This window comes from Tachysurus vachellii, chromosome 25 (genome assembly GCF_030014155.1).
Source record: "Tachysurus vachellii isolate PV-2020 chromosome 25, HZAU_Pvac_v1, whole genome shotgun sequence".
Taxonomy (NCBI): domain Eukaryota; kingdom Metazoa; phylum Chordata; class Actinopteri; order Siluriformes; family Bagridae; genus Tachysurus; species Tachysurus vachellii.
In genome coordinates, this window is record NC_083484.1 from 13,349,237 (window position 1) to 13,370,664 (window position 21,428).

The following is a 21,428-nucleotide window of genomic DNA, read 5'->3' on the forward strand; positions in this document are numbered from 1 at the left end:
AAGCTATAACTCCTCCCACAATTTTTTTTCTAGGATCAAAAATCAAACTGAAAAATATATATATCTGTATATATTTCTTGGAATTACATCAAAAGTAAAACATAATTTAGATGCAATGAAATTAAACAAGGGGGCATGGTGGCTTAGTGGTTAGCACGTTCGCCTCACACCTCCAAGGTTAGGGGTTCGATTCCCCCCTCTGCCTTGTGTGTGTGGAGTTTGCATGTTCTCCCCGTGCCTCGGGGGTTTCCTGACATGCATGGTGGGTTGACTGGCATCTCTGGAAAATTGTCCCTAGTGTGTGATTGCGTGAGTGAATGAGAGTGTGTGTGTGTGTGTGCCCTGTGATGGGTTGGCACTCCGTCCAGGGTGTATCCTGCCTTGATGCCCGATGACGCCTGAGATAGGCACAGGCTCCCCGTGACCTGAGGTAGTTCGGTTAAGCGGTAGAAGATGAATGAATGAATGAAATTAAACAAGTTCAAAATTAGTAAAAAAAAATACAGGCTACTACAATGTTTTAATTGCATATAATCCAACAGTTTGTGAAAGTCTAATAGTATGAAACAAAAATGATGTTTAATACAAAGTCGAACAGAGAATTTTTTTTTTAACTACTTACCTGCAAACGTTATAACAGTAAGACTTATACTAGTCTTATAATACACAGATAATTTAACTACATAATCTTAGTACATGCCCTTAGCTAGTTCCTGTTGTGTTAGCAAGTTAGCTCAATGTTTAATAGTAGGTGTACATACTGTACATGATCTGACTAGTGCATGCTTTATACACTCACTGTCTAATTTATTAGGAACACCTGTATATCTGGACATTTATGTAGTTATCTCAGCAGACAATCATATTGCAACAGCACAATGCAAAAAAAAAAAAAAAAATGTAGATAGAGTTCAAGAGCTTCAGGAAATGTTCCCATCACAGATCAGAATAAAGAAAGCAAGCGTGTTATTTCTATGGCTTTAACCGTGGCAGATGGGCTGGTTTGAGTATTTCATAAACTGTAGATCTCCTGAGAGTTTCACACAGAAGAGTCTCTTTACACAGAATGGTGTGAAAAATAAAAACAGAGTGAGCGACAGTTCTTTGGGAGGAAAAGCTTTGTTATGATTTAGAGGATAGAGGAAAATTGTCAAGCTGGTCTGAGCTGACAGAAAGTATAAATTAAGGATAGAGGGTGAAATAATCACACTGCAGATGTTTGGAGCAGAAAAGCATCTCAGCATTAACAAAATATTGTAAGGTGGATGAGGTACAGTACAGCGAATATACAGTATAAGGCTATCATGGGCACAAATGTCCAGAAAAATAGCTCTTTTTCAGTCCATTGTTGGTGAGTCTGTGTGTTTAACAGCCAAATAACTATACAAGAGAGTAAACGGTGATAAGACAGGGTTACTGTGGTAGATGGTAATTGGAGCATGTTCAAGATTTGGAAACTTTCAGTCTTAAAGATGCGTTCTTACAGACAGTAAGAAAAAGTTAAGCAACAGGCTGTGAGGTAGATTAAACTGCGAAACACACACTCTCGAGGAGATGAGAAGGGAATCCATCTGGTGTCCAAGCTGTAGTGCTAATTACAGAAACTGTGATGTTGTCTGCATATAAATGACTGTGTCTTTCTTACAGTGTAATAAAACACTATCAGTTAAATCTTTTGCATGGCCAGCAGGGGAACATAGTAAAAGAAGAGAGAGGTTGGGGGGGAAAGGCTTGCTGTATGAAAACATACATAAAACATGTAAAGTACGGTGGCTTAGTGGTTAGCACGTTTGCCTCACACCTCCAGGGTTGGGGGTTCGATTCCCGCCTCTGCCTTGTGTGTGTGGAGTTTGCATGTTCTCCCCGTGCCTCGGGGGTTTCCTCCGTGTACTCTGGTTTCCTCCCCCGGTCCAAAGACATGCATGGTAGGTTGATTGGCATCTCTGGAAAATTGTCCGTAGTGTGTGATTGTGTGAGTGAATGAGAGTGTGTGTGTGTGTGTGCCCTGCGATGGGTTGGCACTCCGTCCAGGGTGTATCCTGCCTTGATGCCGATGACGCCTGAGATAGGCACAGGCTCCCCGTGACCCGAGGTAGTTCGTATAAGCAGTAGAAGATGAATGAATGAATGAATGAATGATTTATTATGTATAATTTACATTTTGGAATATATTAATATATAGAATATGGACACCTGAACATATCCGCATTCTGTTAGAACATGACTCAAAAGTTGAATTTTCAGCTCCAGACAGCTGTGGGTTTAAAAATTATTGGCTTTTTCACTTCAGCTGCAATCTGATTGGCTCTCTGCACCTCTACATGCTGGTTTCCTGTAGCATTTAATATATAATACAAATACTGTCACATTTCCCTACAGGCTTTAAGATAAAAAAGGAAAATAGGTAGCTTGGCTTTAGTGCAACGTTTCTTAAACTGCCAACAGTTACGGTTAAAACATTAGTGAAGTGCCGATCTAAGAAACGCTAGGCATCCGGCTTGCAGGGCTACGTTACGGCATACGTTTTGCTCATGATAATTACCCATTTGAGCTCAAATGTCAAGCCAAACAGTCTTGCTCATGTAATTCCGCTCATTATTTTGTTGATTTGCTGAAAGGTCAGCATGATTTTATGGATGATCTGCCATCTCTGTTACAATAAACAGATTCAGAGAGTAACACTCTAATACGCAGCTTTTCCTACATGACATTTATCTTTTTAAGATTGCATTATTTCAAAATCTACTTTTAGTTGGGTGACAAAGGCAAGAATAGAACTGAAATGTTACTATTGTGTTTTGTGCATCTGTCTCAGATGTAACATGAGAGAGGATACTCATAGCATCTTCTATCATGTATCGTACTGTATAAGCCTAGTACAAGCCAGTGTTGCTGTATTCATTGAGACTTCCAAGCACTTACAGTATGTATGTCGCTCTAGATAAGGGTGTCTGCCAAATGCCATAAATGTAAATGTAAATGTAAATGTAAATGAGGTCGTCGTGATTATCTTATAATGCCTAACAATAGCGGTGTTAAACTAAGTACCTATTTGGGGCAACGCTAATTTATTTAACAAAGCAATCAAACAAGAAATTTTTGAACTATAGATTTCCACAATAGTGGAAATGTGCCGGGGGCACGGTGGCTTAGTGGTTAGCACGTTCGCCTCACACCACAGGGTTGGGGGTTCGATTCCCGCCTCCACCTTGTGTATGTGGAGTTTGCATGTTCTCCTCGTGCCTCGGGGGTTTCCTCCGGGTACTCCGGTTTCCTCCCCTGGTCAAAAGACATGCATGGTAGGTTGATTGGCATCTCTGGAAAATTGTCCGTAGTGTGTGATTGTGTGAGTGAATGAGAGTGTGTGTGCGTGCCCTGCGATGGGTTGGCACTCCGTCCAGGGTGTATCCTGCCTTGATGCCCGATGACGCCTGAGATAGGCACAGGCTCCCCGTGACCCGAGGTAGTTCGGATAAGGGGTAGAAAATGAGTGAGTGTGTAAGAGTGGAAATGTGCCCAAAATGTAGAACACCATCAGCCTGATATGGCTGTCCTGACTGGATAGAGTAGTGGCATGTATACCGCTTCTTTCCTTTGCCATTTCCTTTGCCATTGCAATTAGAAGTACTGTAGAAGTCTTCAGTGCTTGGGCCCCTAATAACTTACAACACAACCTGTGAATGCTCATATTTTCAGATGAGTAATAATTGAGTTCCGGTTGGTTTTTAAGACTTTTGTTAATCAGAAAACTGCATATTTTTACTGAGATCTTCGCTTTAATGTAAGACAAAAATGAGGGTCTGAGATTCATGATGTTTAAACAGACATCTCATATCGGTTTAGAAGTTTCAGTAATTAATATATCTTTTCCTTTGTCCTTGTTGTGATCCATCAGAGAGTGTAACTCGCTTCAATAAAGGTGATAAAATATCAGAACAGCTTTTAGGATGCTAGAATATTATAATGCTAACAGTGTTACACTCTGTTTACACACTGTGTACAAGCACCTGGTTTTACACTAGGCTTCTCGAGCTGCCGGAACATGCTCTGTACTCGTTCATCAGAGAGGGCGAGGAACTCATGAAGTGGAACAGCGTGTTATCACATTGTTCCAGTGCGCCCCGGTGCACACACCATAAAGGCCTCTATTTAAATGCAAATTAGTTATACAGATATGTCGTTAAAGTCACTAGGTATAGCTTACTGTACAACAGTGTAACACTGGTGCTCTAGACAAATTTATAATGCATCTTGATGAATGCAGCCAGAATTGTGCCAGGAATGTGCCCGAGGCAAGCTGGCACTGAATTAGACCCAAGATGTCGGTGGACCTTTTACAGTCAGAACTGAAGAGGCAAATGTTTGAAATTTAAATCAGTTTTATTAGTTTTAACTCAAACTGGTATTGTGTAGCCAACAGAATGAGACATGGCTTATGCATATGAAGGAGCTGTGTCTGTCAGTCCCAATAAAAGAGGTGTGTCCTCAGTGTCCTTCAGTCCCAATGAAAGAGGTGTGGCCTCAGTGTCCTTCAGTCCCAATGAAAGAGGTGTGTCCTCTGTGTCCTTCAGTCCCAATGAAAGAGGTGTGGCCTCAGTGTCCTTCAGTCCCAATGAAAGAGGTGTGTCCTCAGTGTCCTTCAGTCCCAATGAAAGAGGTGTGGCCTCTGTGTCCTTCAGTCCCAATAAAGGAGGTGTGGCCTTTGTGTCCTTCAGTCCCAATGAAAGAGGTGTGTCCTCTGTGTCCTTCAGTCCCAATAAAGGAGGTGTGGCCTTTGTGTCCTTCAGTCCCAATGAAAGAGGTGTGTCCTCTGTGTCCTTCAGTCCCAATAAAGGAGGTGTGTCCTTTGTGTCCTTCAGTCCCAATGAAGGAGGTGTGGCCTCTGTGTCCTTCAGTCCCAATGAACGAGGTGTGGCCTCTGTGTCCTGCAGTGCCAATAAAGGAGGTGTGTCCTTTGTATCCTTCAGTCCCAATGAAAGATGTGTGTCCTCTGTGTCCTTCAGTCCCAATAAAGGAGGTGTGGCCTTTGTGTCCTTCAGTCCCAATGAAAGAGGTGTGTCCTCTGTGTCCTTCAGTCCCAATAAAGGAGGTGTGGCCTTTGTGTCCTTCAGTCCCAATGAAAGCGGTGTGGCCTCTGTGTCCTTCAGTCCCAATAAAGGAGGTGTGGCCTTTGTGTCCTTCAGTCCCAATGAAAGATGTGTGTCCTCTGTGTCCTTCAGTCCCAATAAAGGAGGTGTGGCCTTTCTGTCCTTCAGTCCCAATAAAGGAGGTGTGTCCTCTGTGCCCTTCAGACAAAATAAAGGAGGTGTGGCCTTTGTGTCCTTCAGTCCCAATAAAGGAGGTGTGGCCTTTGTGCCCTTCAGACGAAATAAAGGAGGTGTGGCCTCTGTGTTCTTCAGACGAAATGAAGGTGTGGCCTTTGTGTCCTTAAGTCCTATTGAAGTAGATGTGGCCTCTGTGTCCTTCAGTCAGAATGAAGGAGGTGTGGCCTCTGTGTTCTTCAGATGAAATGAAGTAGGTGTGGCCTAAAATTCCTGGTGTGTGTGTGTGTGTGTGTGTGTGTGTGTGTGTTAGTACTGGCTATTGTTTCCATAGATTGTCATTGACCATTTTGGCTGCATGATGTGCTGCCACCCGAGCAGTGTATAATATTCAGCCCAGTTAATTAGTGCTGTGCATTCACCATTCATAAAGGCTGTCACTGATTAAGGAGTGCTCTTAGAATGTCAACATGGCTCTGTGGCTGCCTCAGGGCCCACAGAGAGATCGTTGGTTTTTTTGTCATGCTGTACAGAACAGATTGAATTGATACAGGGCTGTAAATGAGAGAATACAACAAAATGACATACAACAAAATGTATTAAAGCTTGAGTAGAACCAACTCGAGGAGATTTTGAAATGGACTATTAAACCAGTAACATCTCTAATACACTCGAGAAAATGTGTACTTCAAAACTTCAGCCCATTTCGTCTAAAACAGAGCTTCAAGGAAAAAAACTCATATCAACATGCTTTCATATCTGATCATGAGGAAATATTCTTCAACGTGTAATAAACCTTAAGGAATTTAAATAAATATTGCCTACAATGCCACTGTTTTTTTTTTCCTTGTCTCCTCTTAAATACTTATGACATTAACTGGTAATGAAACCTATAGCTCACCAGCTTCTATTGGAGAATAATGGAAGTTTATGTTCAAGCCTGAGGCAGAGCGCTGTTAAGTAAATTACCTTGATAGAATTAAAGGTTAATCCGCTTTGCACTGTCCAGGGTTTCTCTGAATCTGAATCACGTCCTTATGAAGAAATGATATTAGACACTGAGGTGGATATGCATTAGATAAAAAAAAAAAAAATAAAATTTCCAACAGAAAATCCCAATATCAAGTCTTTTTTCATTCATTTATTATTCAGTATGAACGAATAACAAAAATAACAACATTGCTAGTAAAAACCGAAACCTAGCTTGAGTTAAATAGTAAGGTGAAGTGACCTTTGCTAGCATTTTCCCCATTGTTATGGAAGTTAGCATTTATGTTTACAATCTAGTGTACAGTAGCTACCGTGTTTCCGATGTCAGGATAAATTACATTTCTTTACACTAATATAATTTAAATTTACGAGAAATATGCAGTTTAAGGAATATGAGAAAATAGATTGTGATGCAAATTAAGGATTAAAACTAGATCGGTTAGCATAAGCGTAATTAATCTCGCTAGCAAAACAGCTGTTAGTGGTGCTAGTAACAGGATCCAAAAATATAAACAATCCTCATTTTCAATATACTCACTCACTCACACTCACTCACTCATTTTCTACCGCTTGTCCGAACTACCTCGGGTCACGTAGAGCCTGTGCCTATCTCAGGCGTCATCGGGCATCAAGGCAGGATACACCCTGGACAGAGTGCCAACCCATCGCAGGGCACACACACTCTCATTCACTCACGCAATCACACACTACGGACAATTTTCCAGACCGGGGGAGGAAACCGGAGTACCCGGAGGAAACCCCCGAGGCACGGGGAGAACATGCAAACTCCACATACACGAGGCGGAGGCGGGAATCGAACCCCCAACCCTGGAGGTGTGAGGAGAACGTGCTAACCACTAAGCCACCGTGCCACCCTGAATCAAAGATTACTCCTAAATTTTATAATTTGCTTTGTACAGTACTTCTGTACAGTACTTCTGCTTTTGTACAGCCACCCCCCCCCCCCCCCATTTTCTATATACTTTGAATGTAATTTTGAGAACAAAGCATTTAGATGGGGATATATATCTAAAATTGATGTAGACTGTTGACATCTGAATCACTGTAGCTGCATTAAATTATGAAAAACACAGCTAACTTTGACAATAATGAGAAAACACTAGCAATTGATGGTTACCTCATGCAAGTGAGGTCCGGCTTATTAATCAAAATGAAGTATTATGTTTTGCTTGATGGGTTATTTTTGTATTTCTCTAAGCATGGATAATAATAAATGAAAAACATTTGTTTGGTGCCTTTTATACAAGTAAACATGTTGATGACTCAGAAGCTTATTTTCACAGCTAAAAACATTATTTGCAGGGAACAAATTCAATATTTTTTAGTCTACAATATCCCCTTTTCCAACACATGATTAACCATATAAAAATAAGCAATAAAAAACAATGCTTTTGAGATAATTATTTGCTCAGTGCAATTACCTGGCAACGATGGAGTTGATATAAAAATGAAATGCAGCATTAACGCAGGCACTAAAGTGTGAGGCTGGGACTTTTCACTTAACTGAGGCTCAGGTTTATCAATTTGATTTGTTTCTCCAATAGGATTGAACTGTCAGGCAAGAGCAGACTTCCAGCCACAACTCTAGCCTATCTAATATATCGCAAGAAAGACCTGTTATTGGTTTCAGGCTGCAGTGCTGAAAAACAGAGTTAGACCTGAAGTGTTGCCGTAGTCTGGGCTTTGTTTTTAATCATTCTGTCACAGGAAGATGACAGAATGGTGCTCGGTATGGCTGAGCAGCCAGGGGGTGTACAGTCTGGATAAATAGGCATGAGTTTGAGCATGTGGGGGATATTTTATCTCATCACATCATTTTACACAAACACACACACACACTAGTCCTGATCCATTTTGTAGAAGCATTGAGCTAGTCCATCATTTTCCAGGAACATGAAGCAGGTCCACCCAATAATTTTCTAGAAACATAGACTAGTCCTGATCCATTTTCTAGAAATTGGGCACTATTCCTAAAGTAATCTCCACAATCATTTTGCAGACATATGAAACTAGTGGGGCGAACGGTGGCTTAGTGGTTAGCAAGTTCTCCTCACACCTCCAGGGTTGGGGGTTCGATTCCCACCTCCACCTTGTGTGTATGGAGTTTGCATGTTCTCCCCATGCCTCGGGGGTTTCCTCCGGGTACTCCGGTTTCCTCCCTCGGTCCAAAGACATGCATGGTAGGTTGATTGGCATCTCTGGAAAATTGTCCGTAGTGTGTGTTTGCGTGAGTGAATGAGAGTGTGTGTGTGTGTGTGCCCTGCGATGGGTTGGCACTCCGTCCAGGGTGTATCCTGCCTTGATGCCCGATGACGCCTGAGATAGGCACAGGCTCCCCGTGACCCGAGGTAGTTCGGATAAGCGGTAGAAAATGAGTGAGTGAGTGAGTGGGTGAGTGAAACTAGTGCACATAACCAATTTTCAGAAACATGTAACTAGATTATATATGAATCTTTCAGAAACACAAAGCTAGTCCTAAAACATTTCTAGAAATAATAATAATAATAATAATAATAATAACTTTATTTTTATATAGCGCCTTTAAAGTACTGTAGCTTCTCAAGGCGCTTTACATAAAAAGCAAATGAGAATACAACACACACAAAGTAAAACAAGTAATACAGACATATAAATACCCACACACACAAAAATAAAGTAGTCAAGAAAAGGCTACTTTAAAAAAATGAGTTTTTAAAAGAGATTTAAAAGTACTAAAGTTCTGTGCGTCTCTGATGTGAGGAGGGAGTGCATTCTAAAGTCTAGGCGCGTAAGATGCAGAATGCAGCCGTGTCTGTGGGACTACCAGTAGTCCTGCTTGTGAGGAGCGTAAGTACTGTAACGCTCGGGTGTGTATAAAGTTAAAAGTGCAAACAGATACTGTGGGGCATTGCCATGCATTGCCTTGTATGCAAGCATGAAGACTTTAAAATCTACTCGGAACCTGACCGGAAGCCAGTGCAAGGACTTGAGAATTGGTGTAATTTTGCACACATTGCAGTTTATTAAGTGTGGATTTAGGAAGCCCAGCCAGAAGTGCATTGCAATAGTCAATGCGGGAGAACACAAAAGTTTTACAGTAATAAGCCTTTCAGTCACTGAACGGGATAAAATAGGGTGAAGTCTAGCGATATTTCTGAGATGAAACAATGAGTTCTTTACAATGTGCCGAACATGAGGGTCAAAAGACAAGCACTTGAATCAAAGATTCATTCATTCATTCATTTTCTACCGCTTATCCAAACTACCTCGGGTCACGGGGAGCCTGTGCCTATCTCAGGCGTCATCGGGCATCAAGGCAGGATACACCCTGGACGGAGTGCCAACCCATCACAGGGCACACACACACACACTCTCATTCACTCACGCAATCACACACTAGGGACAATTTTCCAGAGATGCCAATCAACCTACCATGCATGTCTTTGGACAAGGGGGAGGAAACCGGAGTACCCGGAGGAAACCCCTGAGGCACGGGGAGAACATGCAAACTCCACACACACAAGGTGGAGGCGTGACCCTGGAGGTGTGAGGCGAACGTGCTAACCACTAAGCCACCGTGCCCCCCTGAATCAAAGATTACTCCTAAATTTTATAATTTGCTTTGTACAGTACTTCCAGAACAGAGCCATCTACGTTTAGAAACAGTGAACCACCTTTGTGAAGCTGGTGAGGCTTGCCAATAAGCAAGATCTCTGTCTTATCATTCCTTGAGGCACAAAAAATGTCAAACTAGTAATGATTCACTTTTTAAAAACATCAAGTTAGTTCTGAATTTTTTTTTTTAGAAAACATGGAACTTCTTTTTAGTTCATATAATTTTTTTCTAGGAACACGAAGCCAGTGTTGATCCATTTTCAAGAACCATGCAGATTATCAGAAGAACCAGATAATTGCAGGATTGCACCCTATCCAGGATTTTCTTTAACAAATATTCTGAGACAAAAGTTGTACGTAGACGATATGGTTTATAAAGAATGGATTCATTTTTACCCCCAAACGAAGTCTTCAATACCAACAGTTCTATATTAAGCCATTCTGCTGGTGGAAAAAGCTCCAACTGTAGCAAATATAATCTAATATTTAAAAAAAATTCAGTCTTATATAGAAAAAAACACTCTAAGACAAAAGAAGAGCATACCATGAACAGTAAATTCTCACAGTGTAGCCCAATGTGAGCCAAATCTCTGGAAAAGCCCTACCAGGGCAAAAGGCAGCTTGGCGAAGTGGCAGCAGACGGAGAGAGGATTTAAGAATGCAGGATTCGTTCCCAACAGACGGATTCTCCTTCCTCCTGCTAGACAGCCGCTGCCAGCTCACTCAAGTTCTCTCGTTCCTCTCATTAGTGTATTGCTAATCTCAGGCACGAAGCCCAAATCAGGTGGCCAAGGCTGGGAATCTGTCCATAAACGTCATACTGTCACCAAAATTCAAACAACACTCCTTCTGTCTAAAGAGGAATGGAGGGTAACAGTAAGTACTTTAATTAAAGATGAACATTGTCAATATAGAATATGGCTATTGGCACTCATAAGATCTCAAAAAGAGAAATCATCATTACATGAAGCAGAGAATACAGCAAGCCGAGTGTGGTATTAGTAGCTGTGTGCATGTCTTGAGCATAAGCTTTAGAAATCAAGCCTGGAAATTAAACTTTAGATCCACAGTTTTTGAAGACAATAGAATTATATTACAAGTCAAACCATAGCCAGATTTTCCAGCCAGACCAAACATTTGTTTTCTGAGTTTTTTTTTATAATACTGGATTATCCAATATTATCCACAAAACATCAGCTTGGCTACAAGTTTCTGCTTCAATCAAGCAAGAGCCACATCTGATTGAATTGGCCAACAAAGATAAAACAATAAAACAGGTGAAATCAGGTGTGGCTCCTGATTAGTGGGATTGGTTGGAATTAAAAAAAAACTTGTTGCATCTAGAGTTAACAGGTAAAGTGGTGGTGGAAAGGGTAACATTGCTGCCTTGCAGCTCCAGGGTCCCTGGCTTGATCTTGAGCTTGGTTTACTGAAGGGCTCTTCCAGGCATACTTGAGAAATGATTGGAGACTAAGAAGAACTGATTAAACAATAAAATTAGGTGGCCCTCCTGCTTGGTTAAAATAAGAGCCAGCAGACACACTTTGTGGATATTACAGACCCCTGGATTGCAGTAAAAGTTTTTCTGCATTTAACCACTTTTCCAGGTTTGTTCCCTCCTACCATCCATTGTCCCAGGTGTAAAGGTATGCCATGTATTCCATCCAGGGTGAATTCCTTGTGCCCTGGATTGGCTAACAAACATGATCCACTGTAACCATGATCAACCATGGTTGTTTACAGTAAACCACCAAACAACCATAGGGTCCATTTGTTAAAAAGGAAAGACCATTGATGACATTCTTGCTGTCAGAGCTTTGAAAGGCTTGTTTCTTTATGTATTGATGATAATGTTCTCTTGTATGTCATTGATGATGACAACTTGAAGCTTCCTTTGGCTTGCTTCAAAAAATGGGTCCAGTGTGGTGCTTGTTTCAAACAGACTATACTTTGACCATGTACAAGCATGCTCACTGTCGAAAACCCAGTGACTGTCCATTTAAAAAAACCAAGCCATTATTACAGACTTGATCTTCTCAAAGACCTTTAAAAGGAATGCAAACTCACACAACCAACAGCATTATGAGCTCTATCAGTATACAGAAAGATGTCTAGTCTATGCTCAAATACATGAGACACTTTCATGCAATAATTTATTTCTCATGTCTTAAATCAGTTGTTTATTTCTTTTAGGATTTTATTCCAGATTTTACACATTCAGAGCTGTCGATTTAAAAAACTGTATGCATGCCTATATTTTTGACCACTAGAGGCATCTAGTGAGCACTAGAAACTAAAAGTAATATTTGGGCAGGAGCCAAGAACTCTGTAGGGGCTGACCCTTCATCAAGTAGAATTATAAAGACTTGTTGCATGTTTGACAGGACCAGGTCCAAAACCAGTGCTTGTGATTATATTTCCCCTTTGGCCTTTGCTTTCAATTATTTGCCAACTCTGCACAGCTATCTTCTAGTTTTTCTGCTCGCTGATGTGAAACTATACCAGAATTAAGTCACATCACATTGAAAGCTTTAACTCTATCCTATATTTACAAATTCTTCTCACCTTTTAAGCATGCAATTAAATATCTTGTCTAAATCCGCTTGTCTTGTCACTAAAGATTAACACCAGTTCTCACTACAGGGAATAAATATGGATTGGTGTTGTCTGGAATTGCTCTTCCTTTTACTTTCCTTTCATACACACAGGAACCCTGTGGGAAAATAACTATGTTCAGCAAAGCGTGAAAGCAGAGAGAAGGAATAGAGACAGGAGGGCTGAACACCACAGTCTGGAAGAGAGAGTACTATCTTCTGCATTCTGTCCCTGTTTCCCTGGTTATTGACTGAGGACTGCACATGTGTGTGTGTGTGTGTGTGTGTGTGTGTGTGTGTGTGTGTTGTGTGAAGTAGACTACCCTAAGACAAACACATACTTACAGTATCAGGAGTGCATGATATAGTGTTAATCATCTTTGGAACATAAATCTTTGTTACAGTACACTGATACTGCAAATGCCTGCACTAAAAAAATCTTCCAACAAAGCAAGACTTGTTTCAGTGTGTTCTCTAAGTCACCATGTCAGTGTTTGAAGTTTTCTATTGGTCTCATTTAGGGAAAAAGTTTGGGGTCCAATGAATGCAGACGGAGAGAGATGCAGTTGAGCAGCTGTAATGATAGCAAATGTACAAAAACACTAGCCATGTTTATGTAAAGGCACTGAGCAGGCTATGGTCAAGTGATCAGCAAACAGGACAAACTGGGCTAGGCATAAATGTACAGAGACCAGCAGACGAGATAAGCTGATCTTACAAAGACATAGAAGGGTGAAAGCAGGCTTGGTAACATCAGAAAACAAAAGCAAACCAAATGTATACTTTGTGACTGGTGTGTGTTGGAGTCTGGTTGTTGTGTTTTGTGTGACTGGGAACATGGTAGTCTGTGAATAACAACCTTTCCTATACAATTTATTGTCCACATTGTGCTTTAAAGGAACACATTATCAAGTTAGCATTAGAAACTCAAAATCTAGCATATCCTGTAGTCTGTCAATCTAGCTAGCACTACTTCGCCTCTGTGGTCTGTTTAGCTAGCTTACATTTACAGCATTTGGCTAGCATTTGGCTAGCTAGCTAATGTTACCATCAATGTTCCATCCAAACACTAAATTTACTAATCTGTATTAACTAGTGAGACGATACCAAATGTGTGATCCCTCAATAAACCTTTACTGGAAGACTTTAATATATAGGTGACATTTTGAGCCTTGGACATCTTTCTGTCTGAGGCTCTGTGTATATGTTTTATCACAACGGGACATGTGTCGGAAAAAAGGTTATTATTTGTGTATTTGTCTTGTGTAATGAATATTACATAGATATATAAATTCACTGTCTCAGAAACTATTCTATTGAACTTAAGTGTTGCCTCAGGATCATTTTCTTTAGGCAGTAATGCTAAAGTCATTAGCTATATTTCATTAAAACATTCCCTGACAAAATAGCATAATTACTCAGAAAACAAACAAGAGACATATGACCTTACGAATTAACGCTGAACGCAATTACACTCCAAAATTTATAAACGCACAATTAATGCAAGTGATCAAAGGCCTCTGGGATTGAGAACGTGCGTGATGAATCTGGAGCACCTTAAGAAGAGGTCACATGACTACAGCGGGCCATTAATTTTTCCTGTTAAAATTACTGGAGGCTAAGTTATCATCAGCGTAGTTGCTCATTAATTAACGCTTTAAATTCCCACACAAAGTGCAAAGATTTTATTGCTATCTAATTTATTATTTATCTATTTACCTGCCTGTTAGAGCAAGTGACCTTTACACAATGACTTGAGATTCTGTCTCTCTCGTACACTTTAAGACCAATTTGAAACGTGTTACGTCCTAAAAAACTAATTGTGTAACAGTTTTGGCGTGTGCACATTTTTTTTTTCTGTTTATTCAGCCATTTTGTGTTGTTATTGTGTTATTGTGTTTTGTTTAGGTGTTAATGGTCTTTGTAGTCTTCTTTCCGTACTTCTATGCCGCATGTGTAGATACAGTCAGGATTTATATGCATAAGGAAAGTATTTATAATTTCTGTCCTGGCTCGGGGAAAGGGGTTAAAAAGTATTGATGCCGTTTATTAGATTTTATTATTACTTTTTTATTATTATTAGTTAATAAAAAGGCTAGCATCCTGTTTGCTGTAATGATTCTTGAAATAATGATTTTGTAAGAATAAAACACTAAAAGCATTCAGTCACTAAATCCAAGCCAACACTAAGACAGATTTATTTATTAAAGGCTTCTATTTTATAATTTATATTTACCCTTGTGGAATATCTGAGAAAGAAGTTAGTTCCTATTAGCAGCTATAATCACTCATTTCCTGAAATAACTCATTTTTTTTTTCAATGGAAGTTAACAAGACAAAGAATGCAGCTGATTATAATATAAGAAGAACCAAAAATGCATGAAGTGGAGTCCTGCTAGCGCAGCGCTAAGCCAAAAGTCCATGAGACGAAGACATCTCAGTATCTTTCTGTCTGGATAAGTGTGATAAATGTCTTGTTTTGTGTTGCATTGTACTGTATGTGCTACGATTCGGTCCACGTCTGGACTGTCGCAAAGAAAAGAAGTATTATATATCGTCGCTGTCGGGCGGAAACCTCGTATGTCCAAATTTGGTCAATTTCATATTTTTTCACATATCGATGCTATTGGTCAGTCCCCACGTGGGTCTGTTATTTTTACAAGTTATTAACCAATCTAAAGTCTTGAAAATAGCTTGAGCGCAAATCTCTTAACTCCATTCTACACTTCAACTGTCCACCTCTTCCTCACTCCGCGGGAGAGATTCGTGGCATATTTCTCCTTAATAAGAGTCGCAACGAATCAACACGTCTTCTGAGGTAAATGTCTTCAAAACACTGGGCTCAAAAAAAAAATAAATCTTGACCCCCGCTAGTTCTGGTGCTCGTCTGAGGACAGGAATTTAGCGTAAGACAATCCACTGCAACGCGGACTAAACCCTGTGCACTGCAGATAAGGTACAGTGTTTTTTTAATTTCCTGAAAAATAACGGTTTTGGAGATACGAGGATTCCGACTGACAGCGACGATATGAGAGTATATCCATCATTATGATCGGATTCTTATAATAATTAGCTTTTTTTGACAGATCTATAGAATCCCAACTTCGCTAACAAATCCTACAAATCCTGTGAACTTGTTCGTTTCAGAAGAAATGAACTGGGTTTGTAGAATATACGTTGCTGAAGAAATAATATATATACACACATTATATATAAGCATCATAAAATAACAAGACCCAGACTCGCAAAGGTTTGTGCAGTTATTTTAAATGTATAAATTTGCACAGATATTTTTTTTTTTTTGAACCAGTATCTGAAAATATACAACAACATTGAAAGATAAGTCAAATCAACAAGGATAATTCATAGCATAATTAAAAGGTAACGATAATCATCAACGTTTCTCCTTTTCCAGAAACACCTGAGGGAATCAAATGAAAATCAAAGGAAAGAATACAATTGTACAGAAAAATCTAAAGAATGGAAGAAAAAAAAGAGATAGAGAAGTATGAGAAGATACAGACGAAAAAAAAAAAAAGAAGAACGAGGGAGATAATCTGGGGCAGATTAACAGATTAACAATACAGGTCACTCACAGTCACACTCATTTGGTTATGTACAGCACATTCCTGCAGTGTGGTGGATCAAAAAAACTCAAGACTCTCAGTGCAGCTGCTCAGGCAGAGATGAAGGGAGCTAGAGGAGATTTGTGGACTTGTGTCATGTCACTTTTTGCTCTTTGTGTGTGTATGCTGTTTATACGTGTGTGTGTGTGTGTGTGTGTGTATTCCCCTATTCCTACTTGTCCATGCTGCTTTTTGAAGCATGACACAAAGCTCTCTTGGTTCTCTTACTCTCATATGCCCTCTGCTTCTGATACTGTTCAAAGGAAATATCGTAAAAAAAACAATATTTCAAAACCACCTTTGAATTTCTGTATTTATTTCCCACTCGTAGGCTTTCATACACCTACTGTAGGTCGGGATGAAAAGCAAACAAAACAGCAAAACAAAGAAGCAAAGCAAAATCGGATTATTGATGTCTGAGGAGTTTTGGACAAACATTCTGTAAGATTAAATGATGGATATTTAGTTATGAAGCATGTGAGTGAGCTATTTTAGTGAATCCATATTGGACTTTTTTTTTTGGTTTCTGTGTTTGATGAATGAAATCTTTGTGAAAATTAGTGAAAAAAAAAAAAGGTCAGTGATGGAGGGGTCACATTAAAATAGCGACACAGAGGACACAGATTGAGGAATTACAAGGGAGATGCAGATTGGGTAATGACACTGGGATGCAGATTGGGTAATGACACTGGGATGCAGATTGGGTAATGACACTGGGATGCAGATTGGGTAATGACACTGGGATGCACATTGGGTAATGACACTGGGATGCACACTGGGTAATGACACTGGGATGCAGATTGGGTAATGACACTGGGATGCAGATTGGGTAATGACACTGGGATGCAGATTGGGTAATGACACTGGGATGCAGATTGGGTAATGACACTGGGATGCAGATTGGGTAATCACACTGGGATGTAGATTGTGTAATGACACTGGGATGCAGATCGGGTAATGACACTGGGATGCGGATTGGGTAATGACACTGGGATGGAGATTGGGTAATGACACTGGGATGCACATTGGGTAATGACACTGGGATGCACATTGGGTAATGACACTGGGATGCACATTGGGTAATGACACTGGGATGCACATTGGGTAATGACACTGGGATGCACACTGGGTAATGACACTGGGATGCAGATTGGGTAATGACACATGCAGACTGGGTTATAACACGAGGAACTCAGAATTGGACACAGAGGAAGTTTAATCAGGTAATGACGCGAGAAGCACAGATTGGGTTACAAAAGACATGGTAACGTCTCCATTGCACACCGACTGGCTGCTGATACAGAGAATCTAAGAATCTGATTAAAGACACAAGGAATGTGGATCATGTAACAAACACAGCAAAGGAGACTTTGTGCTTGGGTTGGTTGAGTGACGGTGTTGCAGATTGGGTAGAGAAGGGAATGAAGGAAGCAGAATGGGGAGTGAAGCAAGATGCAGATTAGGTTACAGCCTTAGACACAAACTGTCTAATGACAGGAGACAGATTGGTTAATAATGTGCAGTAAAAAAAATCTTGAGATATGACACACCGATGCTGGCTTACAGCATGGGGGACACAGATTGGGTAATGACACAGAAAACAGATGATTGAGTAATGATACAAATAATGCATATTGGGTTAAAACACAAGGGAACCACACTGACATGTCGATTATGTTATGACAGACGGACAGAGATTCAAGCGTCCAATCAAGTTATTACTGCAGATCAGGAAAGGACACCGATAATGTAGATGAAAGAAGAACACTACATAGGGTAAATCAGGTAAGACGACTGGAAGGCAAACTGGATAATGATAACAGGGTTATGTACTGATTATTGGAAAAAAAAAATTACTCAATTATGTAATGCCTGTTCACTGCTGAAATTCTGTTGCTTTCTGTTCTTTTAAGCTTGCAAATCACTTAAAAGAGTCATTTAATAAAAACAAATCATCCACAAATTGCCTTCACTAGCTTGTAAAAAAGAGTAAAAAGATGGACAGAATTAAGATGGACAGTGCTGAAGAAAAGTGAAGCGATTTTTTTTCTTTCTAGCAAAGTAGCCCGTGATGAGGCGACGCCCACCCGCCAATCTGGGCTTGAAGAATATTCAATTTTCCTCACAGAGGAAAGAAAGAAGGGAACAAAGGTGCTCTTGTCACAAAAGTAATATTCATTTTGATTGTCCACAGAGAAAGTCCCGGCTCAGATGTTACGATCACAGCGTGCAGCACGAGATCCTTTACAGGAGAAGGAGCCGAGGGGCTGCGGGCAGGGCTGCTGGAAACCAAGGCCCTGCCTCGCTGTGCATGTGGGTATCAGGGTGTGTCATTGCAGGTTACATTAGGTGTGTGTTTTGCGTGTCTCGTGTGGTGCCACTGTGGTGCTCCTCCAAGCAGCTCTTGCGGATGATCGGTAAAGGATGAGCCTCGGTGTTGAACACCCAGTCATCCAGAGGCAGCAGGTCATCGTCGGAGAAAAGCAGGTACAGATATCTGAATAAAACCAATCAATCAATCAATCAGACAGGCAATTTTTTTAAAATCTTATTTCGCTAACGATAAATATTTACATATTCATACAACCTGAATCCATTTTTAGTAAATGTAATGTACTCAAAACATCTGTTTAATTTAAGTATTAATTTGTAAATTCAACTTCAATTGAATTCAATATTGAGTTCAAATTCAATAAATTATAATAAAATAATATCTTTATTTATGTTGCCCATTTGGGGGGGTTCGATTCCCGCCTCCGCCTTGTGTGTCTGGAGTTTGCATGTTCTCCCCGTGCCTCGGGGGTTTCCTCCGGGTACTCCGGTTTCCTCCCCTGGTCCAAAGACATGCAGTGTGTGATTGCGTGAGTGAATGAGAGTGTGTGTGTGCCCTGCGATGGGTTGGCACTCCGTCCAGGGTGTATCCTGCCTTGATGCCTGATGCCTTGGTGCCGAGGTACCCCGTGACAGGCACAGGCTCCCCGTGACCCGAGGTAGTTCGGATAAGCGGTAGAAGATGAATGAATGAATGTTTCCCATTTCTTTTAAAGGCATGGAAAATTCTAGACTTCACTGTACTTTAATCATTAGACTAAAACCTAAATGGCATTCACGGTTAGTTATGCTGCGTTCACGCGTCTAGTGATAAACGTTATTACCATGGAACCTAAATAGGAACTCCTCCTGACCTGACGACTTCATAGAACAGCGACGGGTAACGTGTGAACATTTAGCATTTCTAGCAAGATTATCTTTTACTCTTTTTTTATACCTTTATTTGATAACAAGCAGTTACTCAGTCAGACAAACCACTACAAACCACTCACTTAAGCGTTTCAGACAGGAAGAAGCTCTGCTGCATGTTGTCATGGCTGACCGTGCTAGCATAGACGTCTCTGATCCCTGAAAATCCTCCTTCGATGCGGCAGGATTTCTCCAGTGCCTGTAAAAAAAAAAAAAAGCACTCCGTTGTACTTTTACTAATATAACAAAGCTAACAATTAATGAACCGATACATTCCTGGTGTCATTACATGGAATGAAAACAAAGCAACAACGTGTGAATGCTGTCCCGTCCGTTTGGGCCAGAGGATGGGAATATTTGACAGGAGACTAAAAAAGAGCTGACGTGGCAAACGAAGGTGCGATTAAATCGTAACAAAGGCAGACATCTACACTGTGATTACGACCGGCCCTTGTGTTTCTCTGGGAAAATGAACGTGACATATCTATTTTAGAGCTCTTCTGCCTTATAATTAACATGTCATCCTGTCAGAAAGAGAGACAGAGAAAGAGAGAGAGAATGAGAGAGAGAGACCTTCGAGGTGTATTAATACACTGATGTTAGCCAAGCCTTCATTTGCAAAAGCTAATGGGATTAAATGGCAGGTTTGCTGCTCTGTCGTGATCTTTTTAATCTCGCTTTGTCCATCTGACTCCTATCTTTAAAGCATACTGTAAAATCATCTGATGTGCTGGTTTTCCCCATGATGCGTCTCGGCGACTTTTAAACCGTGGTGCTTTTAAAAAATTGCATGTCAAAAAGTGTTGATGTTTAAAATGTAATAATTGTTATAATGACGTTTTCTTTGAGGAAAGTTTATACAGTATGTTAGAAAGGAGTCTCCATCGGTAGAGCTTTTCCGACACAGGAAAGGCTTCGGGTCTTTGCTCGACCTGCTTTCTACAGTAAGTACCATGATGAATTGCATATTTAAGAAAATGATAGAAAAAGAACAAAAAAGTATCAAACTCAGATCTCCAAGATTCACGTTGTCTCAAAGCAGCTTTACATAAGTATAGAAACAGAATAAAAATAAGAAGGTTTAAAGTTTAAAATTAAGTTATTACTGTATATATCTCTAACATCTATCCCTAATGAGCTGGAGGTAATGAAAGTGAAAGTGAAAGTGACGTGACATACGGCTAAGTATGGTGACCCATACTCCGAATTCGTTCTCAAAATTTAACCCAAGTGCACACACACAGCAATGAACACACACACACTGTGAACACACACCCGGAGCAGTGGGCAGCCATTTATGCTGCGGTGCCCGGGGAGCAGTTCGGGGGGGTTCGGTGCCTTGCTCAAGGGCACCTCATTCGTGGCCGGCCCGAGACTTGAACCCCCAACCTTAGGGTTAGGAGTCAGACTCTCTAACCATTAGGCCACGACTTGGTTAGACTTGGTTGGACTTGGTTCAAAATGGTGGCAAGGAAAAACTCTCTGAGATGATATGAGGAAGAAACCTTAAGAGGAACCAGACCCAGAAATGAATCTCATCCTCATTTGGGTGAAACTTGACAGGAAATAATATAACTGTAAATACTGTCTTTTCTACAACAGTTTGTAGTCAAGTAATAAGCAACCAAGAGCTCGTGAGGAACTAATGGGTCAGTGCAATTTCTGGATTCAACACAGACACAACACTAATTCCTTCCTGCTGTAGACTTTAAATGATTGCTGAACGAAGACCTGACCATAAAGCTGACTGAAGCAACAGTGGTTCAGAGAAGGCGTGACCGTCTCTGGGTGACCCATTCACAGCAATCCCATGAGCCAATAGACTCGCTCACCCACACTACAGAGTTATACCCACATGCAGGATAAAACCAGGCAATGCTTTTATAACTCAAAAGAAAACTGACACGACAACAAGACCTGACGTGATACAAAACAAATAAAACATGAATAACAATGACATGACTACTACACAGATACCTGGAGCATAATGCACATACAGTACACAAAACACTGTCTGACAAGGCAGATACATAAGGGCTGGTGTATTTGTATATAGGACAAAACATTAGCATAAATGTGGAACAGATGACACGTAACAACAT

General features: G+C 40.5%; 1 protein-coding gene across 1 annotated transcript in view; it reads right to left on the minus strand.

Moving 5' to 3' along the window:
- Positions 1–15,706: 15,706 nt before the first annotated feature.
- Positions 15,707–21,428, minus strand: part of LOC132839957 (mannosyl-oligosaccharide 1,2-alpha-mannosidase IA) — a 214,548-nt gene continuing 208,826 nt past the window's right edge. The window contains exons 11-12 of the mRNA XM_060861180.1: positions 19,410–19,525; positions 15,707–18,583 (exon numbers count right to left, since the gene is read on the minus strand). Of these exons, the coding sequence (XP_060717163.1) occupies positions 18,427–18,583; positions 19,410–19,525 (273 nt within the window). The 3' untranslated portion in view covers positions 15,707–18,426. The remainder of the gene's footprint in view (positions 18,584–19,409; positions 19,526–21,428) is intronic.